Source organism: Jaculus jaculus, chromosome 7, assembly GCF_020740685.1.
Source record: "Jaculus jaculus isolate mJacJac1 chromosome 7, mJacJac1.mat.Y.cur, whole genome shotgun sequence".
NCBI lineage: Eukaryota > Metazoa > Chordata > Mammalia > Rodentia > Dipodidae > Jaculus > Jaculus jaculus.
In genome coordinates this window covers 1,446,136-1,467,709 of record NC_059108.1, presented here as the reverse complement: position 1 = coordinate 1,467,709, position 21,574 = coordinate 1,446,136, and the positions used below count along the sequence as shown (strand labels likewise).

Below are 21,574 nucleotides of genomic sequence, written 5' to 3'. Positions count from 1 at the left end.
GGATCTTGTACCTCTAGAAGGACAGACATCCTCCTTTTCAGCAAGTCTGGACAAATGCTGTCAGATGACCTGACTTTTGCTGAGGCAGAAATGAGAACTGTTAGATGAAATCACCCAGACGTCAGGCCAGTATAAACTGGTAGCTTTCAGAGCATACACGTTACAAGCAGTTGCCTTGGGGGCTCATGTCCTGACACAAAGCCCAGCAAAGGCGATCATTTGCAATAATTCTAGAAACAGTAAGATGGCCGAGTTCCTGTGATGGTCAATCTTCATTGACAACTTGACTGTATTTAGAATCAACTAGGAGACCACCTCTGGGTGTGTCTATACAATTGTTTCCTGACAGATTTACTGAGGTGGGAAAATCCATCCTGAATGTGGGTGGTACCATGCCATGGGCTGGGGTCCTAGACTGAACCAAAAGAAGAAAGGGCTTGGCACGACCATGGTGCACGCCTCTAATTCCAGCACTTGGGAGGCTGACGCAGGAAGGTCGCCATGTGTTCAAAGCCAGCCTGAGCTACAGAGTGAGTTCTAGGTCAGCCTGGGCTAGAGTGAGACCCAACCTCAGGTGAGGAAAATGGCGAGAGAGAGAGAAAAAACTAAGCGCCAATTTTTATCTCTGTACTTCCTGGCTGTGGCTGTGACGTGACCAGCTGCCTCCCATTCCTGCCACCATCCTTCCCTGCTGTGATGGGCTGTGCCGTCAAAACTGTGAGTGAAAATAGACCCTTCCTTCCTTAAGTTGCTTTTGTTTGGTATTTAGTCACAGAAATGAGAAAGTAATTAATATATACCCAAAGACAGGTAAGAAATCACCAGGCTCTAGACTGGTATTTGGCAATGAGGCATTTATTTTATTCATGTCCCTTTGTACAGGTCCCAGGGCCAGGTATGGGGATAGGGAACTAGGCAAAGGATAGCAATAAATAACATGGATAGACAAAACACCCCTCCAGACAGTTGAGGTTAAAGGAGGATAGAGGGGAGCCATAATGTGGGATGGGATGTTGGCAGGGTGGGGCAGTTGGGAAGGAGGGACTGGGTCCCCCAGGACCTCACTGCCACCTGCTCTGCCCCTTCCTGCCTCAGTTGCTACCACTTTCAGGAGGAAGGGAGCCCACAGCCAGTGGGGGCCACAAGGGTCCTGAGCAGGGGATGGCCATGCAGGCTGCCCCCAGCTTCCTCACTTGACCCGGATTTCAGCATACTCAGCTAGCTCCTCCGTCAGGGTGTAGCTGTCCTTGGTGGGTCGTTTTCCCAGGTCTGAGTGGGAATAACTCAGGTCCAGCTCTGGGGGTTCCCCCCGAAGGCCCAGCAGCCTCCTCTCAGATCCTAGGCGCCTCTCGCTCTATTGGGAGGGGAGAAGAACTCATGAGCAGGAACCACCTCCATCTTTTCCCCATCAAAGGATTGGGGTATTGGCATTTCTATTACCCTCTAGTTCAGCCCTAAAGCCCTGGACTTTAGGACGACAAACTTGGGAAGCCCCACAGTCACCATATCCAACTGTAGGGCCTTTGTTCATACTGGAGCCCTTACCACCACACCCCTCCTCATTGTTAACACTGATATATGCCTACAGATTCCTGTCTACAGGAAGTCTTCTTCAGCAGAGGGGTGTTAAAGGCACAAAACATCCCAGAACACCTTACTAAGTTAATCTACTTGAAGACACTACCCAGTCTCATAAAGTTTGCCAATGCCTGACCAGGTAAGCCTTCCCTCTGCGGATTTGGCAGGAAATCCCTCCTGGAGATAGGACTTTGGCTTTGGTTTCCCCAGCATGCAGTCCACCCCTATGTCCCACCCCACAGGCATTTTTGGGCACACACACAGGACAGTGGCTTCAGACAGAAGGGAACAGAGTTGGGACAGAACAGACACAGCCCGAGTTAACAAGACCAGGCTTCACTAGAGAGCACCATAGACACCTGACTCGACGCACGCACATGCACACCAACCCCAAGGCCCGGCAAGGGCCCCGAGGCTGGAACACTGAGGCCCCTGGAACCTACCTCCTGGGGCTCTCAGTGAGATTCCAAGGCAGAGACCTCTCTGGACTATTGGAGAAGGAAATGCAGTCACAGTACAGACATCGAGGGCACGGGCTGCTGGGGCCCTCCCTCCTTCCCTCCTCCATAGCCTCAGCCTGGTACCTCCCCCAGCCTCCAGAGCCAGCCCAGCCCTCCACAACTCCTCCCTCTGCCCCTTGGCCTCAGAGGCCTCACTGTTGTCTGCGCTATCCCCCAAATCTTGATATTCCCAGGCTAACTTGGAGCCTTGGAGCCACAGGGCTGTGGCCCTCACCTCGTACTTGTCCGGTGCCCCAGAAATTCGGAAGTCGCTGCTATACAGGACATGGGGGTTGTCCCCCGCTGAGAAGCTGGGGCTCTCTGTCACGTTCTTTCTGCAGGGCACGACATGTCAGCCCTGGTGAGGCTCCTGGGTCTCCTTCTCCCCACCCAAGGGTCCCCAGAGTGGCTCCCATCCCACCCTCTCTCCAGGCTCCTGTCCTGGCTGTGTGGCAGGGAGCTTCCTGCAGGCTGGGAGGTTGGGTCATGGAAGGTGGACAGGAAGGAAGGAAGGCATAAAGTATCTGGGCCAGACCCTGGCATGACCCCTGGGGAACATTCTAGGAATCTGTCCTTCCCCCCACATCCAGGACTATCCACCTTCCTTTCACTTTCCCCCACCCCACAGCCGCCCACCCTTAGAAAATGCCATCCTACGTCGGCCTGGAGGACACTCACTTTCTACGTGTCTGGGTGATGTAGCAGACAATGGCAATCAGGATGGCAAAGGCGACCACGGCACCCACTGGCCCAATCTTGGCCCACATCAGTCGGTCTGGGAAGAAAGAAGGCCCAGGAGCGCTCAGATGTGCTCGTGGGGGCGAGGCCGCCTGGGTTCTCAGGGGACTAATCAAAACATTGATATAGGTGCAGCACCCTTGCACCAACTGACTGACATGGCGGCCCCAAGCTCTACCACCGTCTCTCTACTTGCTGGAGGAACAGGTAAGGAAAAGCAGGAACCCTCAGGTCAGCAGAAGCCACTCCCCCAAGGCCCCCACTGGTGGAGTCTACGTTAGTGTTCCACCCACCTCCCAATCCTCTTAAATATATATGTATATATGGGGGTTTTTTAACTTTAAAAATTTTTTAGAGAGCAAGTGAGCAAGCAAGAGAAAGAGAGAATTGGTGTGCCAGGGCCTCAGCCACTGCAATTGAACTCCAGACACTTGCCCCACCTAGTTGGCATGTGTGACCTTGCGCTAGCCTCACCTTTGTGCATCTGGCTTACATGGGATCTGGAGAGTGGAACATGAGTCCTTAGGCTTCACAGGCAAGTGCCTTAACCTCTAAGCCATCTCTCTAGCCCCAAATGTGTACACATACACACACACACGTGTGTGTGTATATACATATATATATATTTTTAATTATGTCTCTCCAAGTTGCCCAAGCAGGCCTTGAACTCACTCTATAGTCCAGAAAGACCTAGGATTTACAGTCCTGCCTCAGCCTCATGCCCATAACTAGGACACCCCACCCAGCTAGGATCTTGCAACTTGATAAGCCCATGCTCAGTGGCTGATCATCAGCTCAAGAGCAGGGAGAAGATCAGAGGGGCTTCCTCCTGCCTGTGGCTCCCATCCCCCCAGACCATGCCACTCACGGGCTCCCTGAAAGGGCAGCTCCAGGCTTTTGGTGCCATAGAGGTTCCTGGTGGTGCAGATGACGCGGGGTGGGGCCTGGGCTTGGCCCCGCAGGGTGAGAATGCTGGTGAGCAAGAGACCACTGCGCTCAGAGTACACGAACTCGCGCTCCGTCTCGTTCACCGTCACATTCCGAGATGGCAGTTCAAAGGCCACAGAGGGCTCGGGGTTGGATTTCACCACACACAGGCACTGCACTGTGTCCCGGGCTGCAGCACAGTGCGACTCCAAGAGGATCATGGGGGCAACTGCAAGTTAAAAATATAAATAAGTATGACCAATAACGGGCTAGGGCCATCTCCAGGCAGGGCCTCCTGGGTCTCCTTGGCAGAGGGCAAGGCCAGTGTCTGAGGAGGAAGGTGGTATGTGTAGGATCCCTAGCTCCTCTAATACTTTTCTATCCTGACCTGGAAACCACTTTTTGGCCACTCTGACCAGGCTCCTGCAAATTTTTCAGGCAAACTGAACACAGGCCTGAGCCTTGGGCCTTCACAGGAACTGATACATGTGGTTAGATGGTTATCCCAATTGCTGCAACACACCAGAACAGGCCTAACACAAGTTTCTTACACTCTTATAAATGCTACACTTGACCCCACATGACACACATGCCTAGGAAGGACACCTCTTGGTCTCACTGTCCATGATGAGGACGCCACAGGTCTCTCTGGACATCTCTTCCCCTAACGAATTCTTTGTACTGACCACCTTGACCACAGGGCTTCTTTTGTGAAACCCCAATGGGTCTCAGTCCAAGGGGACTTGGGGTGTTCCCTGTAGGAAAATCCCTTGCCTCCACTTCATTATGGGCCAGGACAGAAACAAGCTGTGTTTCTCTCCCCATGCCATCTCTAGTTTGGACCTTGGTCTTTGGTGTCTGGGGGGGGGGGGTGCTGTTTTCCAGAAGGGTCCCATAGGCTCTGACCATTTAGCCTGCTCAGGTTACAGCCTCTCTCTTCCACTTCCTGCTTCCAGCACCACTCTACCTTGCAGATGTCCCCCACTTGCTTCCTTGTCTAGAGACCCCCCTTACATCCTGGCCTTCATGAGACTCCCTGCTCCCTGTTATCACCAGCACCAAACACTGCTCCTCACCCAAGGTCACTTTATGGAGCCTTGCTTCAATGGCATTTGATAACAAATACAGTTCAGGGGAGTGTTTTTCTTTTATTTTCCAAAATACAAAACCACATTGGAACATTGAATTATGCTTTGTGTTTGAATGGTTAATTGGTTTTCTTAAGACAGCACTAGATATGTCCTGAAAGTCTGCAATTCTCCTGCCTCAGCCTCTCAAGTGCCGGGATGACAGGTGTGAGCCACCATGTCCGCCCAGCTGAATGATCTTTTCACACTATGCTTCTGTCTTGGACAATCTGATGCCTCTCTGCTTGCTCTGGACCCAGGCACTGGTTCTCAGTTGATTCTGACCTGAATCCATTTCCAAAACAAACAAAAAGCCCTTGGTCCACCAGCTCCAATTATTTCCAATTTACAGCCCAAAAGAATGTGCCACTTCCAGTGATGGGCAAGAAGTCACACAGGCAAATAAGTCTGTGCAAGGGATGGATAAGCCCACTTGGAGCCTCCAATGCATGTGTCTCCAAGCTTGATAAATAAAACAGAAATGACAGGCCTCGTGTGTTATGAGACAAACAAACCCTCTGCTGGCTGTAGTGTGAAACCACCCACACACCCCAGAGGAAACTAGTAATAGTAAGAGCCAAACGGGAAGCGGGTAAAGGTTCTCAAAAGGTTCCTACCCAGGAGAGCACAGCCAGCGATGTGCCCACCCTGATGCTCGGGCCGTGTGGACTCCCACCTGTGGGCATGCTCAGCATCCTCATGGCCTCCTGGGCAGCCTGGGAGAACCATGCAGCCCTCTGACAAGACTCAAGAATGGGGGCTGGAGAGATGGCTTAGCGGTTAAGCGCTCGCCTGTGAAGCCTAAGGACCCCGGTTCGAGGCTCGGTTCCCCAGGTCCCACGTTAGCCAGATGCACAAGGGGGCGCACGCGTCTGGAGTTCGTTTGCAGAGGCTGGAAGCCCTGGCGCGCCCATTCTCTCTCTCCCTCTATCTGTCTTTCTCTCTGTGTCTGTCGCTCTCAAATAAATAAATAAATAAATTTTAAAAATATTAAAAAAAATAAAAATAAAAAAGAAAAGACTCAAGAATGGGGAGTTTGGGAGTGGCATGGCTCAGGCATCCCAAGTCTGCCATCTACTGGCTGAGTTGGTCACTCAGCCTCCAAGATGGATAGGCAGAAGAGGGTACTTAACTCTTCAGGGCTACAGGACTCTGCAGCATTTCCAATCCCAAGTGTTACCACGAGCCTGTCGGAAACCCCCAACACTTGTCAGGTGCTTGCAGCTGCATACGCCGAGCAGAGGAAGCATATAAACAGTGCCTTGGACGGCCAATGGAACAAGACGATGTTACCCCACATTTACGTAAAGCATAGAACACCTCTTCTTAGTCCGCACAGTCAGCCTGGTGGCGAGGTGCTGCTGTCCCCTCCTTTTGCAGAGGGGATCTGGAAGCTCAGAAAAGGGACACTGGCTCACCTGCCATCATACTGCAAGAGGGTGGAATAGGGAACAAGGCCACTGCTGCCCTTGAGTGTAGCTGAAGACCTCATGCTCTAAGTATGTTTGTTCCTCCTTCCATTTACTTATCCCATCCCCCCCACTCTTTCTTTTTTCCCATCCTAGGGATGGAACCAAGAGCATTGCACATTCTACCCGGGGAAGTGCTCTACCACTGAGCCACACCCCAGCCCCTCACTGTGGATTCTAGACAAGTGCTCTACCTCTGAGCCACGCCCCCAGCCCCTCACTGTGGATTCTAGACAAGTGTTCTACTGCCAAGCCACGCCCCAGCCCCTCACTGTGGATTCTAGACAAGTGCTCTACCTCTGAGCCACACCCCCAGCCCCTCACTGTGGATTCTAGACAAGTGCTCTACGGCTGAGCCACACCCCCAGCCCCTCACTGTGGATTCTAGACAAGTGCTCTACCTCTGAGCCGCGCCCCCAGCCCCTCACTGTGGATTCTAGACAAGTGTTCTACCGCCGAGCCACGCCCCAGCCCCTCACTGTGGATTCTAGACAAGGACTCTACCGCTGACCTATGCCCCCAAGAATTTCCACCAGATTCTTAGGGCTTCTCTGACTATTAAACTTAAGAGCCATTGGCTTGGGTTGTAACAGATGGAGGTTAAAGCACAGGTTTGTCGTTGAACCCAGGATAGAGAAGTCATAGCACCATACTACAGCCTTCCACCACGATCACATAGAAGCTTCCAGAGAGCAGGCAGAGATGGAGGGTGCCCAAATTATGGGTCAGCAGAAAAGTAGGGGACTGTGGCTCAACAGTTCAAGATGGCACCATAGGGACACAACACAGAGTGGGGACAGTGTATGGAGACTGCCTCGAATGCTGTGCATGATGAGTCTCAGTGAACCTTCTAGCAAACATGTGGTGGGACCATTGTAACTGAGGCCCTAGAAGTAAAGTTCAGATGGGCTGGGCATGGCTCAGCGGCAGAGGGTTTGCCTAGAACCCACCAATGAGGGGCTGGAGGTGTGGTTTAGCAGCAGAATGCTTGCCCAGGGCATGGCTCCATTGTAGAGGCTTGCCTGGTATACATGCCCGAGGTCCCACCCGCAGCACCACAAGAGGTGAAGCGGAGAGATTAGTACTACAGGGCCAGGTAAGCTTAGGGAGATACCGGAGGAAAGGAAAACAGGGGAGTGACTTTCCATGGGAAGTTGCTTAAGGAAGAGGAGGTGGAACTGTAACTTGGCTGCTAAAACCTGGAGCAATGGCCAGGAGTCAGCCAAGAAGGTGGGATGAAGGATTCTGTCCACAGAAAGGAGGCCAGGCTGCGTGCTTACAGCAGAATGATGAATCTCACTTCCGAGACAGTAGCTTTTTACCTAGGCCCTTAGCATCCCCGTGGCTGAGCTGCATCTGTCAATAAGCTGGACATCTCCTTGGACCTGTCCTCCACCTCAGTGCACACCACAACTGCTCTGTCAGTGTGTGAGCCTGGGACACCGTCTACTCTGAGCAGGGCACAGGAGTGGAACCAGATCACCTGTGCTTGCTTCTCAACACCTGCCATTTCTTAGCTGGGAGTTGAGCAAGGGGCCTAAGCTCTCTGGACCTCCGTTTCTTACTTTGTAAACTAGGTAATAAAACAATCTCCCTCATGAGGATGTCATGACGGTGAAATGAGGTCACTGCACCCAGCACACCCAACAGTGCCTGGTCCCTAGCAATGCTCCACGAGGGAAAGACAGCAGCACCCCTGTTTCGTTCACGTAGGGGCAGTAAGCAGTAATCAAAAGCGGGCTCCCAGGAAGACAGTGCTGTCACGTGAGGGTTTGCTTCTCTGGTGGCGGAATGGGCTTCCCTATCATTTCGTCAAGTAGTGGGGACAGGCAAAGCTCCCCCTGCCTGGGAAACAAGGACTTCTCCTAGTCACTCAAAATTGTTACACTGAGCCAGGTGTGGTGGCATACGCCTTTAATCCCAGCACTCGGCAGGCAGAAGTAGGAGGATCACCACTGTGAGTTCGAGGCCACCCTGAGTACATAGCGAATTCTAAGTCAGCCTGAGCTAGAGTGGGACCGTACATTGAAAAACCAAAAAAAAAAAAAAAAAACAAAAACAAAAAATAAGATAAAGAATTGTCACACTGAATTGTCTGGTGGAAAGGGGGGGGGGTACTTACACTCCACAGACAGGTTGAAGGCAGTGGCCTTCTGGCCATACTGGTTTTCAGCCACACACCAGTACTCCCCATCATCCTCAGGGGTCACTGCGGGCAGTTCCAGCTGCAGCTGGCTCTCGTAGATGACGGTGGCCAGTATCTGTTTCTCCTTGAAGATAGTGAGAATGGGGTCCGGGTTGCTCTGTGTAGAGCACAAGATGGAGACTGTCTCCCCCTCCACGGCCACCACAGTCCCATTCACTGTCGGCTTCCAAGGTGCATCTGGGAGAAGAGGCAGGACAGGGGCTGCTGGTCAGAAATCAGACACTGTCGCTGCCACCTCCTATCTCCAGATGTGACCCTCGACACCCCAAATCTAGCACACACTCATTCAGGATGGCTCAGGAAACCCCAGTCCTGGCTGGTAATTCTGTAGGTAGAAAGCTTGAGAGGGAGAGAGAGAGAGAGAGAGAGAGAGAGAGAGAGAGAGAGAGAGAGTGTGTGTGTGTGTGTCTGTGTGTAGACCAACCTTTCATGTTGTTTCTCAGGGATATCTACTGACAGGGTGCAGTGACAAGGTCTCTCCATATCCAGGAGCTCACCAAGACTAAACGCTTGGCCATCGAGCCCTGGGGATGTGCTTAGCTCTGCCTCCTCAGCATTAGGAACTACAAGTATATGTCACCATGCCTGGCATTTTCTCAAAGCATGGGTTCTAGGGATCAAACTGAGGTTCTCATGCTTGCTAAACAGTCACTTAATCAACTGAGTTATCTTCCTCAGGATCCAGGTTCGATTCCCCAGTACCCACATAAGCCAGATGCACAAGGTGGCACATGCATCTGGAGTTCATTTGCAGTGGATAGAGGTCCTAGCATGCCCATTTTCTCTCTCTCCAATAAATAAATTAAATATTTAAAAACACAACTGTAGGGCTGTCTTTGTATATGTATATTTTTATTGATGTTGCTGTCGTTTATTTTTGAGACAGAGTCTTACTGTATAGAACAGGCTGGCCCTTGAACTCATAGCCATTCTCATGACTCAGCCTCCCAAGTACTGGCAATGGGAAGTGTGGGACACCATGCTTGACTAGGAATTTGACTTTGGATGCTGGTACTACCTACCCCTTGCTAGCTGTGTATGGACCCAAGGCCTATGTGGGGAGATGCAATATGAGGAAATAAAACACATTTACAACATGAAGATATGTGCTGTGGAGAAGAAAAAAGATCAGGGAAGGTCTAAATGGTTTTAAGAAGGATAGTGAGGGAAGGCTTCTTGGAACTGAGAGGGAGGTGGGTAAGGAATCCCCAGGCAAAAGGCATGTGTGCGAAGCACTCAGGAAGTGCTGACTAAACATTGGCTGTGGCTATCCTTATTATCCCCAGCCCTGGGCACTCTGCCTCAACACATACTTATGAATGAATGAATGAATGAATGAATACATGAATGGCATCTCTTTGGATCCCAGCTGAATACTCTCTGACAGCATATGCCCCACCCAAAAAATGTCCACATGCGCTCAATAAGGTCTCTGGTCCAGTCAGCCCTACCATTAAAAGTACAATTGTCAAGCCGGGCGTGGTGGTGCACGCCTTTAATCCCAGCACTCAGGAGGCAGAGGTGGGAGGATCGCCGTGAGTTCGAGGCCACCCTGAGACTACATAGTGAATTCCAGGTCAGCCTGAGCCAGAGTGAGGAGTGAGACCCTGCTTCGAAAAAACCAAAAAAAAAAAAAAAAAGTACAATTGTCGAAAAAAAGAGGGAAGAAAGGAAGGAAGGAGGGAAGGAAGGAAAGAAAAAAATACAACAGTAGGGTTGGAGAGATGGATTAGAGGTTAAGGCACTTGCCTGCAAAACCAAAGGACCCAGGTTCAATTCCCTAGGACCCATGTAAGCTAGCTGCACAAGGGGGCACGTGCATCTGGAGTTCGTTTGCAGTGGCTGAAGGCCTTGCCGTACCCATTCTCTCTCTATCTCCCCCTCTCTCTCTGCTTTTTCCTCTCAGTCTCAAATAAATAAATAAATAAATTATTTTTTAAAAATACAACTGTAGAGCTGGAGAAATGGCTTAGTGCTGAAGGTGCTTGTGCTCAAAGCCTAAGGACCCAGGTTCAATTCCCAGTATCCACGTAAGCCAGATGCACAAAGTGGCACATCCATCTGGAGTTCATTTGCAGTGACTAGAGGCCCTGGTATTCTCTCTCTCTCTCTCAAATAAATTAAATATTAAAAGAATACAACTATGGGCTGGGGAAATAGCTCCGTTAAAGGCCCTTGTTTGCAAAGTGTGCCCGCCTGGGTTTAATTAGCACCCATGTAAAACCAGACACAAAAAGTGGCACTTACTGGGCTGGAGAGATGGCTCAGTGGTTAAAGCACTTGCTCATAAAGCCTAACAACCCAAGGTGCCAGGCGTGGTGGCGCAGCCTTTAATCCCAGCACTCTGGAGGCTGAGGCAGGAGGCTCACTGTGAGTTAGAGGCCAGCCTGAGACTATGTAGTGAATTCCAGGTCAGCTTGGACTAGAGGGAGACCCTACCTCAAAAAACCTAATAATAATAATAATAAAAGTGGTGTTTGCATCTGGTATCCTTTTGCAGTAGGCAGAGACCCTTGTAATAGGAGGAAAAGATGATATCAAAATAAAAGAGAGGAGGAGGGGATATGATGGAGGGTGGATTCATGAGGGGGAAGTTGGGGGAGGCAATTATGGTTTATTATCTTATAATTATGGAAGCTGTCAATAGAAAGTTTAAAGGAGTGGGGCAGAGCAAGTGTCCACCAGACAAGGAGTGAAGGGACACTTGTACCTGCGACTTTCCACTCCGCCCTGACCTCGGAAGTGTAGATAGATGGTGGATCCCTCTAAGTGAGTCCCTCCCGCACATCTGTTCTCTGCAGAGGTGTGCCCGCGGCGAGGACTCACACATGACGCTTAGCTCCACGGTGCGGTTGTCCTGGCCGTAGGCGTTCTCTGCCAGACAGGCGTAGACGCCGTCCTCCGCGGGGGTCACCTCCTCCAGCTCCAGGTACAGGCTCTCAGCCACCGCCTCCTGGAGCACCTCCCCGTCCCGCATCCAGGTCAACAGCGGCGGCGGGTTGCTGTCAGCCCCACAGAGCAGGCTAACGTGGGAGCCCTCGGTGGCTTCCACGGAGGAGTTCATCTCCACGATCACCGGGGGGTCTGAGGCCCGCAACAGGGCAGTGGGTCAGCGGACAGGTGGGTATGGGAGGTCCGCCCCGCTCAAACAGGCCCCGCCCTGCCCACGCCCCTCCACCCGCCCACGCCCCGCCCACGCCCCGCCCACAGGCAGGTCCCACTTCTGCCCCGCCCCGCCCCTGACCCTCTCAGGCCCCGCCCACATGCCCCTCCATCCACCCAGGTCCCAGCCACACCAGGCCCCGCCCCTGTCCCCGCTCAGGCCCCTCCCTCAGGCTCACACTTGATGTCCAGACTGGCGTAGCCCTCAAACTGCAGGGTGGTGTTGGGGAAAGCGGCCTGGCAGCCCAGCCGGTGGCCGTTGGCCTCCCTAGTGGGCATGAAGTGCAGCAATGATACTTGCACCCAGGTGCCCTCGTCCTCTCTCAACCGGCCCAGCACAGTGGGCTCTCCCAGGCCCTCGTGGCCCAGCCAACTCAGCTCTGGCCGCAGGTCTGGGCAGTTGTCAGGCACCATGCAGCTGACCTCCACCTCTGTTCCTGCCACCACCTCTGGGGGCACCACGATGTTGGGGGTGTCTACAGGAGATGGAGAAAAGGAGGGTTCAGGAGGCAGTCTCAAGCTACCATCACACCCAACTTCTCCAGCCCCACTCCTGGTACCTCTTCTCTGTGGTCCCCAATGCTCAGCTTTCTCTGGGGCTAGTCACCCTGAACTCAAGCATCCACAGAGCCCGGTGGCACACTGTAATAATGCAGTAGGATTGTAGTGGTCTTACCAGTAGCTCCAGAAGTGGGTGCTATTATTTTGCTCATTTTGCAAATGAGGAAACTCAAGCCAAAGTTGACACAGGGTAAAATTGAGCTTCAGTTGCTGTCACACTGGCTTCTGTAGCACCTGTACTGTTAACACTGCATTCTATTCCCCTGTGTTTTCCCCACACCCGTGTATATCATCTACCTGTGTGAGGTGTGTGTGTGTGTGTTTATTAGGTGTGGGTAGGGTATTATTATGTGCATAGATGTGCTTTGTGTGTGTAGCATATGTGTACTGTGGTGGGTGTGGGGGGGCATCTTTTTCTACACCAAGACTGTAATCTTGGCTTCTCATGCAGACCCAGCACCACTGGGAAACTTACTCTAATTTAAACTTTCCAAGAAGTGAGGGGTCTCTGAGAAGTTATTAGGAATGCCTGAAATCACACAGTGTATTCTATTCTGGTTATCAAACCTGGTCATAGTTGCCTACAGGATTTATTTTATTTTATTTGCAGTAGTGGGGATTTAACCTAGGACCTCATGCATGCTAGGCAAACACTTTCATTGAGCTATAGCTCTTCCAGTCATTCTTTCACTTTTTATTTTGAGACAGGGTCTCACTAAGCTGCCCAATGTGGTTTTGAACTCACTGTGTAGCCCAACTTGATCCTCCTGCCTCAGCCTCCCAAGTAACTGGGATTCATTCTAGGCCCAGCTCTTTTTCCTTCCTTCCTTCCTTCCTTCCTTCCTTCCTTCCTTCCTTCCTTCCTTCCTTCCTTCCTTCCTTCCTTCCTTCCTTCCTTTCAGCTAAGGATGGAACTCGGCCTTGCACAAGTTTAGGCAAATGCTGTATCTCTGAGATACACCCCCAGGCCAGGTTATTTTTTTTCTAGCTACATCAGCAGCCAAAACTTAGGAATTAGGATCTCACCCTGAAACACTCACACTTTTGTCATCTAAGGAAAGCACAGCATGCTGACAGCAAGCATCCCACACGCTGCTAGTCAGAGCCCGGCCTCTCGCCAGGCATAGCACACAGCCTTGAGGCCGTTCCCTCACTGGCTGTGTGCTGTTCTTATCTCCGCTTTACACTAGGAAACTAAGGCCCAGGGAAGTGAAGCAAGTTGCCCAAGGTCACCTAGCCTACAGTAGGAATGCAGAAGCCCTGCCCTTGACCCCAGATCTCCCCTGCCTTTAGCTCCAGATGTTTCTAGAAGAATAGCAATCTGTTCCTTTGAGAGCAACAGGGCTATTTAGTTTAGGGCCCTGCTTGGCTCGTTTCTGTCATCCTCATAGAGTAAGCAGTACTGAGGTTTGTGCCCCAGCTGAATCCATCCCTCCTGACCTCCCATCCTGAGCCTCATCCTGGGACAGATGCAGAGGAGGGCCACCTTCTGCTCCCCTGCTCACCCAGCACCGGTCCAGCCCCTCAGAGCCCACGTGACCCCTGGGGAGGAACTCACTGATGATGTCCAGGACGCTGTGCTCCGAGAAGGTATACTGGTTGTAGCCACCCAGGTCCCCGCGGAAGTAGTACTTGCCACCCAACTCAGGGCTGAGTGTGCTGAGCAGCAGGGTGCAGTTGCGCAGGCCCAGATCCCCCAACAGGCGGCTACGGCCCTGGAAGCTCTCATGGACCACTTGTGTGCGGGACTTGAAGACCACCGGGGGATAGTTCTTGGGGTAGGGGCTATTAAAATACCAGACGCCGTGCACCACAGCTGGCCGCAGCTCATCAGGGAAGTCAAAGCGGCAAGGGATGGAGACGCATGTGCCGTCAAAGGCTGAGATGGATGAGGGCATCCAGGCACCCCAGTGGCCCCCTCGAGAGGCTGCAGGTGGACAAGAAGAGTAGAGAGGCTGAGGAACCTGTGCCACCTGTTTACTGCCCCCAGATCCCACCACCTGCCACTGGCCTTGTGGTCCTGGGATGAAGGCTCAGGACCCGCTTCCAGCACCTCTTCACCCCAGACATTACCTGAAATCATTATCCAAAACAAGGGTAGTGCCGTGAGGAATATCATTTTGTGCAGCAAGTGAGTGAGCCAAAGCTGGAGAGAGACAAGTTCAGATTAGAGGCAGGGCAATGAAAGACAGAGCTTCGTGAAAAGTCACGGGAAGGGGGACTGGGGCCAGGCTCAACTGCTGCTGAAGCTGCCATTAATAATTTCATATGACATTGGCTGTGTGTCAGACCTCAGTGCCTTCCTGTGCTTTGTTAATAAGTCTGATCTCTCTGAGGTGTGTGTGGTCACTGTCTACACTTCCTAGCTGAAGTCAGCAAGGGCGCGTGGCTTGCTCAAGGCCACACAGCGGGCCCACAGTGGTGGTGGTTAGGACGACCTGTCCCTGTGCCCTGGAGATTGTGCAGCGCCAAAGACAGAGCCCAGGAGCCAGGATGAAGGGAACATTGGTATCCTGCCCCTTACCTCGCTCTCCCCGAGGTGGAACTATCTTCTGTTCCACTTGAAACTGTCTGCCAGTCAGCCTGAAACAAGAGTCACGTAGGGGCCACAGGGTGGGGGCCTGAGCACCCACTTCCCCACTCTTGCAGTGTTTACTACAGCTTGTGGTTCTGTTGTAAGGATGCGGGTGTAGGGTGTCTCCACTGCTCCTGGGATGCCCCCACATAGTCTGGAAGCCACTCTATTGGGGTGTGGGAGAACTGAGAGGAGGGAATGGGGAGTGGCAGCTATGGGATGGGGAGCAGGGTTTTGTGAGTGGGGTGAAGGAGCAGATGCCCCACGGCTGAGGCCTGGGGGTGGCAGGCAGGGACCCAACCCCATCAATGACTGGGTTTCACAACATCAGCATTCCCAGCATGCCGTGTGAATTCCTGCCGCCCTCTCCCACCCGCAGCCGGTCCCTGGTGTCCCCCACCCTCACCAGAGGCAAGGGCCCAGTACAAAAGAGCCCTGTTCCCTTGGGATGAGGGTGCCTCATCCTGGGGGCTCCGGGAGGTAGATGGGGGAGTGAGCGAGGAGCTGGGGGCTCCAGACTGGGTCCTGAGCAGGGCCAGGAAGAGCCAGAGGTGAGAGGCCCTTGGTTTCCCCCGCTCTGTGGGTCGTCTTGGGGATGGAGCCAGGATTTTGAACTGGCTGCTTTTCCGGGTCTCAGCTGCCCTCTTCCCACGGATGCATGCTCAGAAAGTGTGACCACCAGCAGGAGCAAACTCCCAGGACAGAGATGCGTGGGGAGACGTTCTGACCCTGAGCCCCTGTGTCTACGAGAGAAATGCCAGTGCATGTGTGGTGTGGGGGACTACTGACTGCCCTCTCCGCTGGGGGAGCAAAGCCTGGCAGACACTGCCCTGTGGCCGTGCACACAGACCACAAGGACCTGTACACACGGGATGTGACTAGGACCCACTCTGCCCAGTGCCTGCCAACAGACAGGGCAGTGGTGGCCGGGCACCTGTGATGGAAAGGCAAGGTGCACAAAGGTAAGGACCACCAGCCACCAGAGCAGATGGGTGAATGGGTTTCAGACTTTGCACTATCTATGGGACAAAACACTAGCCTTAGGGTGGGGGCTTGATCAGCCATAGCTGCAGAAACAGAAACATGGTTTGTGACTGTCTAAAGGCCCTCAGTGCTAATGCTTGCAGAGCAACAAGAGCACCTATCTGCAGTGTTAAATTTCCAAGGAAGAAAGTAGTAATGGTGGCGTATGCATGTCATCCCAACACTTGGGAGATGAGGGCAGGAAGATCAGGGGTTCAGGGTCAGAATCAACTATATATGGGGTTCAAGGCCAGACTGTCTCAAAAAAAAAAAAAGCCAAAGGAGTGATGAAATTAGGAAAAACGCATCTACAATATCTCTTCAGTAGAGTGTATTATAAAACATTGGAAAACACTGATATAGATGGACACACAAGGGTGGTGGACACAAACACAAACACACACACACACACACACACACACACACACACACTTGCTGTGCACTCAGGTGCTAGAATGTGCTTGTTCACAGCCCCCTGGCCTCAGCCTCCTCCCAGACAAAGAGATATAGGGGTTTGCTAACCCTGGCATTCCCTTCTTCCCCAGCCCCTAACTACTGCCCCAAACGTGGTAGCCCCAGGATAATTGTCATTGCAGAACCTCTAGTCCCAAGCAGTGTCAATGAGGTCCCCATGTCCTTTCTCCCTATGACTTCTCCTCCAAGACCTATAGCTGTCCCCACCATCATTCCAGCCCATTCCCAAAACAGTCCCAAGCAACACGCTGTGTCATGCGGAATGAGTTACCCTCTGCATCCCAGTGATCCTCCACCACCCAGAGCCCCTTGCCTGGCACATGCTCTGGCCGCTGCTCTCATGCTCCGAACCGCCTGCTCTGCCCTCCCCACACCCGGGCCTTCTCTGCCACAGCACTCACTCGGATGGTGTCTGGCTCCTGCACCCTCTGCTCCACTGGCCCAGCTCGCAGTCCCCTGGCCTCCCAGGGTCTAGGCCCCCTCTTCCAGCCCCTCCTCTCCCCCTGGGTGCCAGGGGCCGCCTGCCTCCAGGGCCCAGCTCCTCCCTGCCCCTGAGGGAGGGGGCACAAAGGGGCCCTTGTCACCACCGGGCTGCAACTGGGCAGCCTGATGCCTGGGTCCTATAGTTTCCTTCCTGCTAAAAAATGGGGGTCTTCCCCTCCTTCATCACCACATACCCCAATTTGGGGTCCAGGTGCTGTATTCAGCTCTCTGGAAGACCCACGCTGTAGGATAAAACCTACTTTCCTCAGGGAATTGGTGGCGACATTAGATGCAACAATCTTGGCCCAGAGAAGCCAGCAAAGGCTGGTGTGGCAGGAGGAGACATACCCACCCCACCCTCAACTCCAGTGCCACCTCCACCAAGTGGAAAGCCAGCTCCCCTCACTCCTTCTGGTCTATTTTCTCCTTGGCTTCTCTTGCCCTCTGAAAGGACCGTAGGCATTGGCTGGTCCCTCTCATGAGACCACATATCTCCAGGAGGACAAGGGCTCTGTCTCTATTGTTCAGAATCTGTCCCTGTTTGTGAGTCAATGGGGTGGGTAGCTGAATGTTGCCCTCCACTGCCCTGTGACACTTTGGGACTCAAGGTTGACACCCTTGCTCTTCTTTCCTAGAAAGCTGTCCTTGTCCCATTCCACCAGGCCCCTAGCCCCAGCCTGCTCCCAGCTCATACTGGATGCCACATCCCTGAGGCTTTCCAGTTTTACAAACTTATTTATTTATTCATTTATGAGACAAGGTCTCTGTGTGTCATGCAGGCTGGTCCCTGATATCACTAGACCAGCCTTGAACTGGAGATCCTCCTGCCTCAACCTCCGCAGTGGTGAGAGCACAGGTATGTGCCACCATGCCCAGCCCCTGCCCCTCTTCTGAAATACTACCTTTTCCTCCCACAGGGCTCAGCAAGTTCATGGTTTGTACTGTCTCGTCTCCACCTTCCCTCCTAGCCCAGCGATCTCAGAGTACAGAGTCCACAGAAACCTGGCTGCCTGCTCGCCTGTCTGCCTTGAACAGGTCTTGGTGGACACAGAACTGTACTGGCTCCTTGAGCTGCATGGAGATTCCATAGTGGTCCTGCACCGTGCAAGGTGGCAAGGGTGCTGGAGATAGCATGGCTCACGAGTAGTTCCACTGCTCAATGGAGGCCAGAGCAGAGAGGTGGTGGGGGAAGGAGGGTCCTCTCTTCCAAGGGAGCCCCTGGGGTGAGGGGTGGGGAAATCCCTCAGACCACAGAACTAGACTGGGATTCAGGAAGGGCTGGAGGGGGAGGGAGAGTGCCACCCCCACCTTGGACTTCATGATGTCAGCCTCTGCCCGTGCCTTTCCCAGTCTGGGACAATGGTCCATTGACAGTGAGGTGGGGCCTAACCGCCTGGATCCCAGAGAAGAGAGAGACCTGGTGCCTGGGCTTTGGGGGAGAACACAGAGATTCTGGGGTGCTCTGTGTCTCAGCCTTCCATGCACACCATCCTCACTGAGGTTGGAGGGGGACTATGTGTTACTAGGATGTGAGCTGGAAGGAAGCAGGGGCAGGTGCATCCCATTGAAGTCTGTGACTGAGCTCTGCACCTGGGTGGGCAGCCCATAGGGTGACACAGGTGGGACGACAGTGAGGGAGGAGCTGGGTGAGGGGCTGCAGATCCCAAAGGTGGACGAGGCTTGTACAGACCCAGCTGACACTTTTCAGGAGAACAGGCACTGGGTCTTCCAAGGCTGCGGTCACAAAACTCCACAAACTACAATGTCTCACATCACAGTTCTGGAGGCTTGAACTCCAGATGAAAGGCACTGGGAGTTGGGGTGACTCATTTTGAAGGCTATGAAGATCCATGCCAGGCCTCTCCTTGACTTTTAAAAATATATTTTATTTTTATTTATTTGATAGAAGAGGTAGAGAGCAAGAGAAAGAATGGGCACGCTAGAGTCTCCTGCCACTGCAAACACACTCCAGCCACGTGTGCCACCTTGTGCATCTGGCTTACGTGTGTCCTAGGGAATCGAACCTGGGTCTGTTGGCTTTGCAGGCAAGTGCTTTAACCACTGAGCCATCTCTCCAGCCCCTCTCCTTGTCTTGATGGTGGCCATTTTCATGTTCACTTGGCATTCCATCTGGATGTGTCTTTGTCCAAATTTTCCACTTTTACAAATACAACAAACATTTTTATTGGATTAGGACCCACCACAGTGATTTTATTTTAACTTGATTGCCTTGATAGTGACCCTACTTGTAAAGATGGGTATGGTGGTACATCTCATCTCAGCACAGGGGGGTAGAGGCAGGAAGACCAGGAGTCTAATCCACTGCATCTTCTGCTACTGTCTCAACACACCTCACCCTCTGCCCCTAGCAAAAGACCCTGCCTCCAACTATAGTCACATTATGAGGGCCTAGGATTTAAGACCTCAACATATGAATGAAAGGCAAGGAAGGGCAGGAGACATTGGCATATTTGTACAATGTCCTGAGTTTTAGTCATTAGCCTAATTTTATCTAAAATAGTATGCAGGGCTGGAGAGATGGCTTAGCAGTTAAGGCACATGTCTGCGAAGCCTAAGAACCCAGGTTCAATTCTCCAGGACCAGTGTTAGCCAGATGCACAAGGGGGCGCATGCATCTGGAGTTCGTTTGTAGAGGTCCTGGTGTGCCCATTCTCACTCTCTCTCTCTGTCTCTAATAAATGAATAAATAAAAATAAAATCTTACAAAATAAAAAACAGTATGTAACCTAAAGAAAACATGTCCAGACAGCGTGAAGCTCTGGTTTCTCAATGGTGTCTTGAGGTGGGGCTGTGGCTTGGCCAGCTTGGAGCACAAGATGCTCGGTCAGGGCTGGCAGCATCACGTGAAGGGTCTTTGCAGAGGTCATGGCGGAAGTAGACCAGAATTGCTCAGCTCACAGTGGCTGGGAAGCAGAAAGAGAAGCAGGAGGAGCCCAGGACAAGGTGCATCCTTCAAAGACAACCCCCAGCTGACCTACTTTGCACCATTTAGTGCTCATGACTTCACAGTAGTGCCACCAGATGAGCCCATGATGAAGTCACTGCCCTCATGGCTCTGTCACCTATCATTAGTGCCACCAGTTGTGGAGCAAACCTTCAACCCATGAGCCTTTTATTTATTTATTTATTTATTTATTTATTTATTTATTTATTTTTCATTTTTGGTTTTCCAAGGTAGAGTCTCACTCTAGCTCTGGCTGACCTGGAATTCACTATGTAGTCTCTGGGTGGCCTCAAACTCATGGTGATCCTCCTACCTCTGCCTCCTGAGTGCTGGGATTAAAGGCGTGTGCCACCACGCCTGGCTCCATGAACCTTTTAGAGGGACACTTTCTACCCAAACCACCATAGTCAGGTTTACATTTCACAGATATAACAAGGTGGTGGGAAAGATGGCTATTCTTCCCTGCCAGTGCTAATTGTTCACGTTTAGGAGGCATTTGACAATTTCTAAAAACAATTCCACACCCCTCTGAGCAGTCCAAGGCCAGAAGAAAAAGATACCATGGGTAGCTTCACCCTCTTACAGAAGATGACTCCAGATGGGCAAAGGTGCAGGCAAAGGGCTGCAGCCAACAGGTGGGCAAGCTCTTCTGGGCAGGGTCCTCTCGCCGCCCCCTTAGTCTCCATTGAAGAAACCCTCCATGGCCCAAGCACTTCTGGTCTTTGTCTCCAGCCTCTCCCAGGCAGCAGTTTGAGTCAGACAGAAAGGACCTTGCATTATGTTGAGCAAATAGGGACCTCGGGCAATAAGGTGACCCAAGTCCCCAAGGACAAAGGATTATTGATTTATATGGGGCCCTGAACTACTGATGAGAGGGAGCATTCTTCCTCTTTGGGGGGGGGGGCTTTGAGACAGGGTCTCACTCTCACTCTGGTCCAGGCTGACCTGGAATTCACTATGTAGTCTCCAGGTGGCCTCAAACTCATGGCAACCCTCCTACCTCTGCCTCCCAAGTGCTGGGAGGAAAGGCATGTCCCACCACATCTGTCAAGGGGACATTCTTTACCACTTTCCCCTTTTTTCTGGGATGCTCATGTCATAGCTCTGATCTGTGCGACAGGCAACACCTGAAGGAGGCCAAAAGGACAGGCCAGGGGCAGAGTTTATTGCATGTTCAGATTTTCTGGGACATCTGGCCTTTCTTGCTAGGAGGTGTGGCTTAGCCACATAATCAAGGGGGGTGAGACATGTGATCAGTGGGGGAGGGTGCTGCTCTCCGCTCTACATGTATTCTCTCAGCCCTGGACTCAGCTGGATTGGAGGTTGTGGCCTGCAATTGTTGGGTTGAGCAGATGGCCCACCGAGGGGAGCTAGGGAAATAGAGATGACAAGGTTACAAGAAACACATGTGATGACCTTAGACTCTTGTGGATCCTCCCTCCTCCCATCTCTCCCACATGACCAGCCGCTCGGGATTTCTGCTGCTACAGGCATCTGGTGGTTGTATGCAGGCTGATTCTGGCCCATGCTGTGGTTAAGTTTAGCACATAGGTTGTTGCTTTTTTTGTTTTTGTTTTGTTCTAGCCCAGGCTGACTTGGAATTCACTGTGTATTCTCAAGGAAGCCTCAAACTCACAGCAATCCTTCTACCCCTGCCTCTCAGGTGCTGGGACTAAAGGTGTGCACCACCACACCTGGCATTGGTTTCGGTTTTTTGAGGCAGGTTTTCACTCTAAACTGGGTTAAACTAGAATTCACTTTATAGCCCAGGCTGGCCTCATGCTCA

General features: G+C 52.2%; 1 protein-coding gene across 1 annotated transcript; it reads right to left on the bottom strand.

Moving 5' to 3' along the window:
* Positions 1-995: 995 nt before the first annotated feature.
* Positions 996-16,767, bottom strand: Mag (myelin associated glycoprotein). Its single transcript, XM_004659916.2, has 11 exons — positions 16,742-16,767; positions 14,793-14,851; positions 14,342-14,414; positions 13,827-14,195; positions 11,887-12,183; positions 11,372-11,629; positions 8,462-8,722; positions 3,685-3,972; positions 2,757-2,853; positions 2,314-2,413; positions 996-1,354 (listed from the first exon to the last, which is right to left on the bottom strand). The coding sequence occupies exons 3-11, from the start codon at positions 14,385-14,387 to the stop codon at positions 1,190-1,192; spliced, it is 1,881 nt and encodes a 626-aa protein (XP_004659973.1). The 5' UTR covers positions 14,388-14,414; positions 14,793-14,851; positions 16,742-16,767; the 3' UTR covers positions 996-1,189.
* Positions 16,768-21,574: the final 4,807 nt, after the last annotated feature.

Bases quoted from the DNA above. Each gene is read 5' to 3' on its own strand.
- Mag (XM_004659916.2), bottom strand. From the start codon at position 14,387: ATGATATTCCTCACGGCACTACCCTTGTTTTGGATAATGATTTCAG. The intron at 11,630-11,886 runs GTGAGCCTGAGG...TGCGGGCCTCAG, and splicing joins CGCCAGTCTGGACATCAAGT to ACCCCCCGGTGATCGTGGAG. The intron at 8,723-11,371 runs GTGAGTCCTCGC...CTCTTCTCCCAG, and splicing joins CGTGGAGCTAAGCGTCATGT to ATGCACCTTGGAAGCCGACA.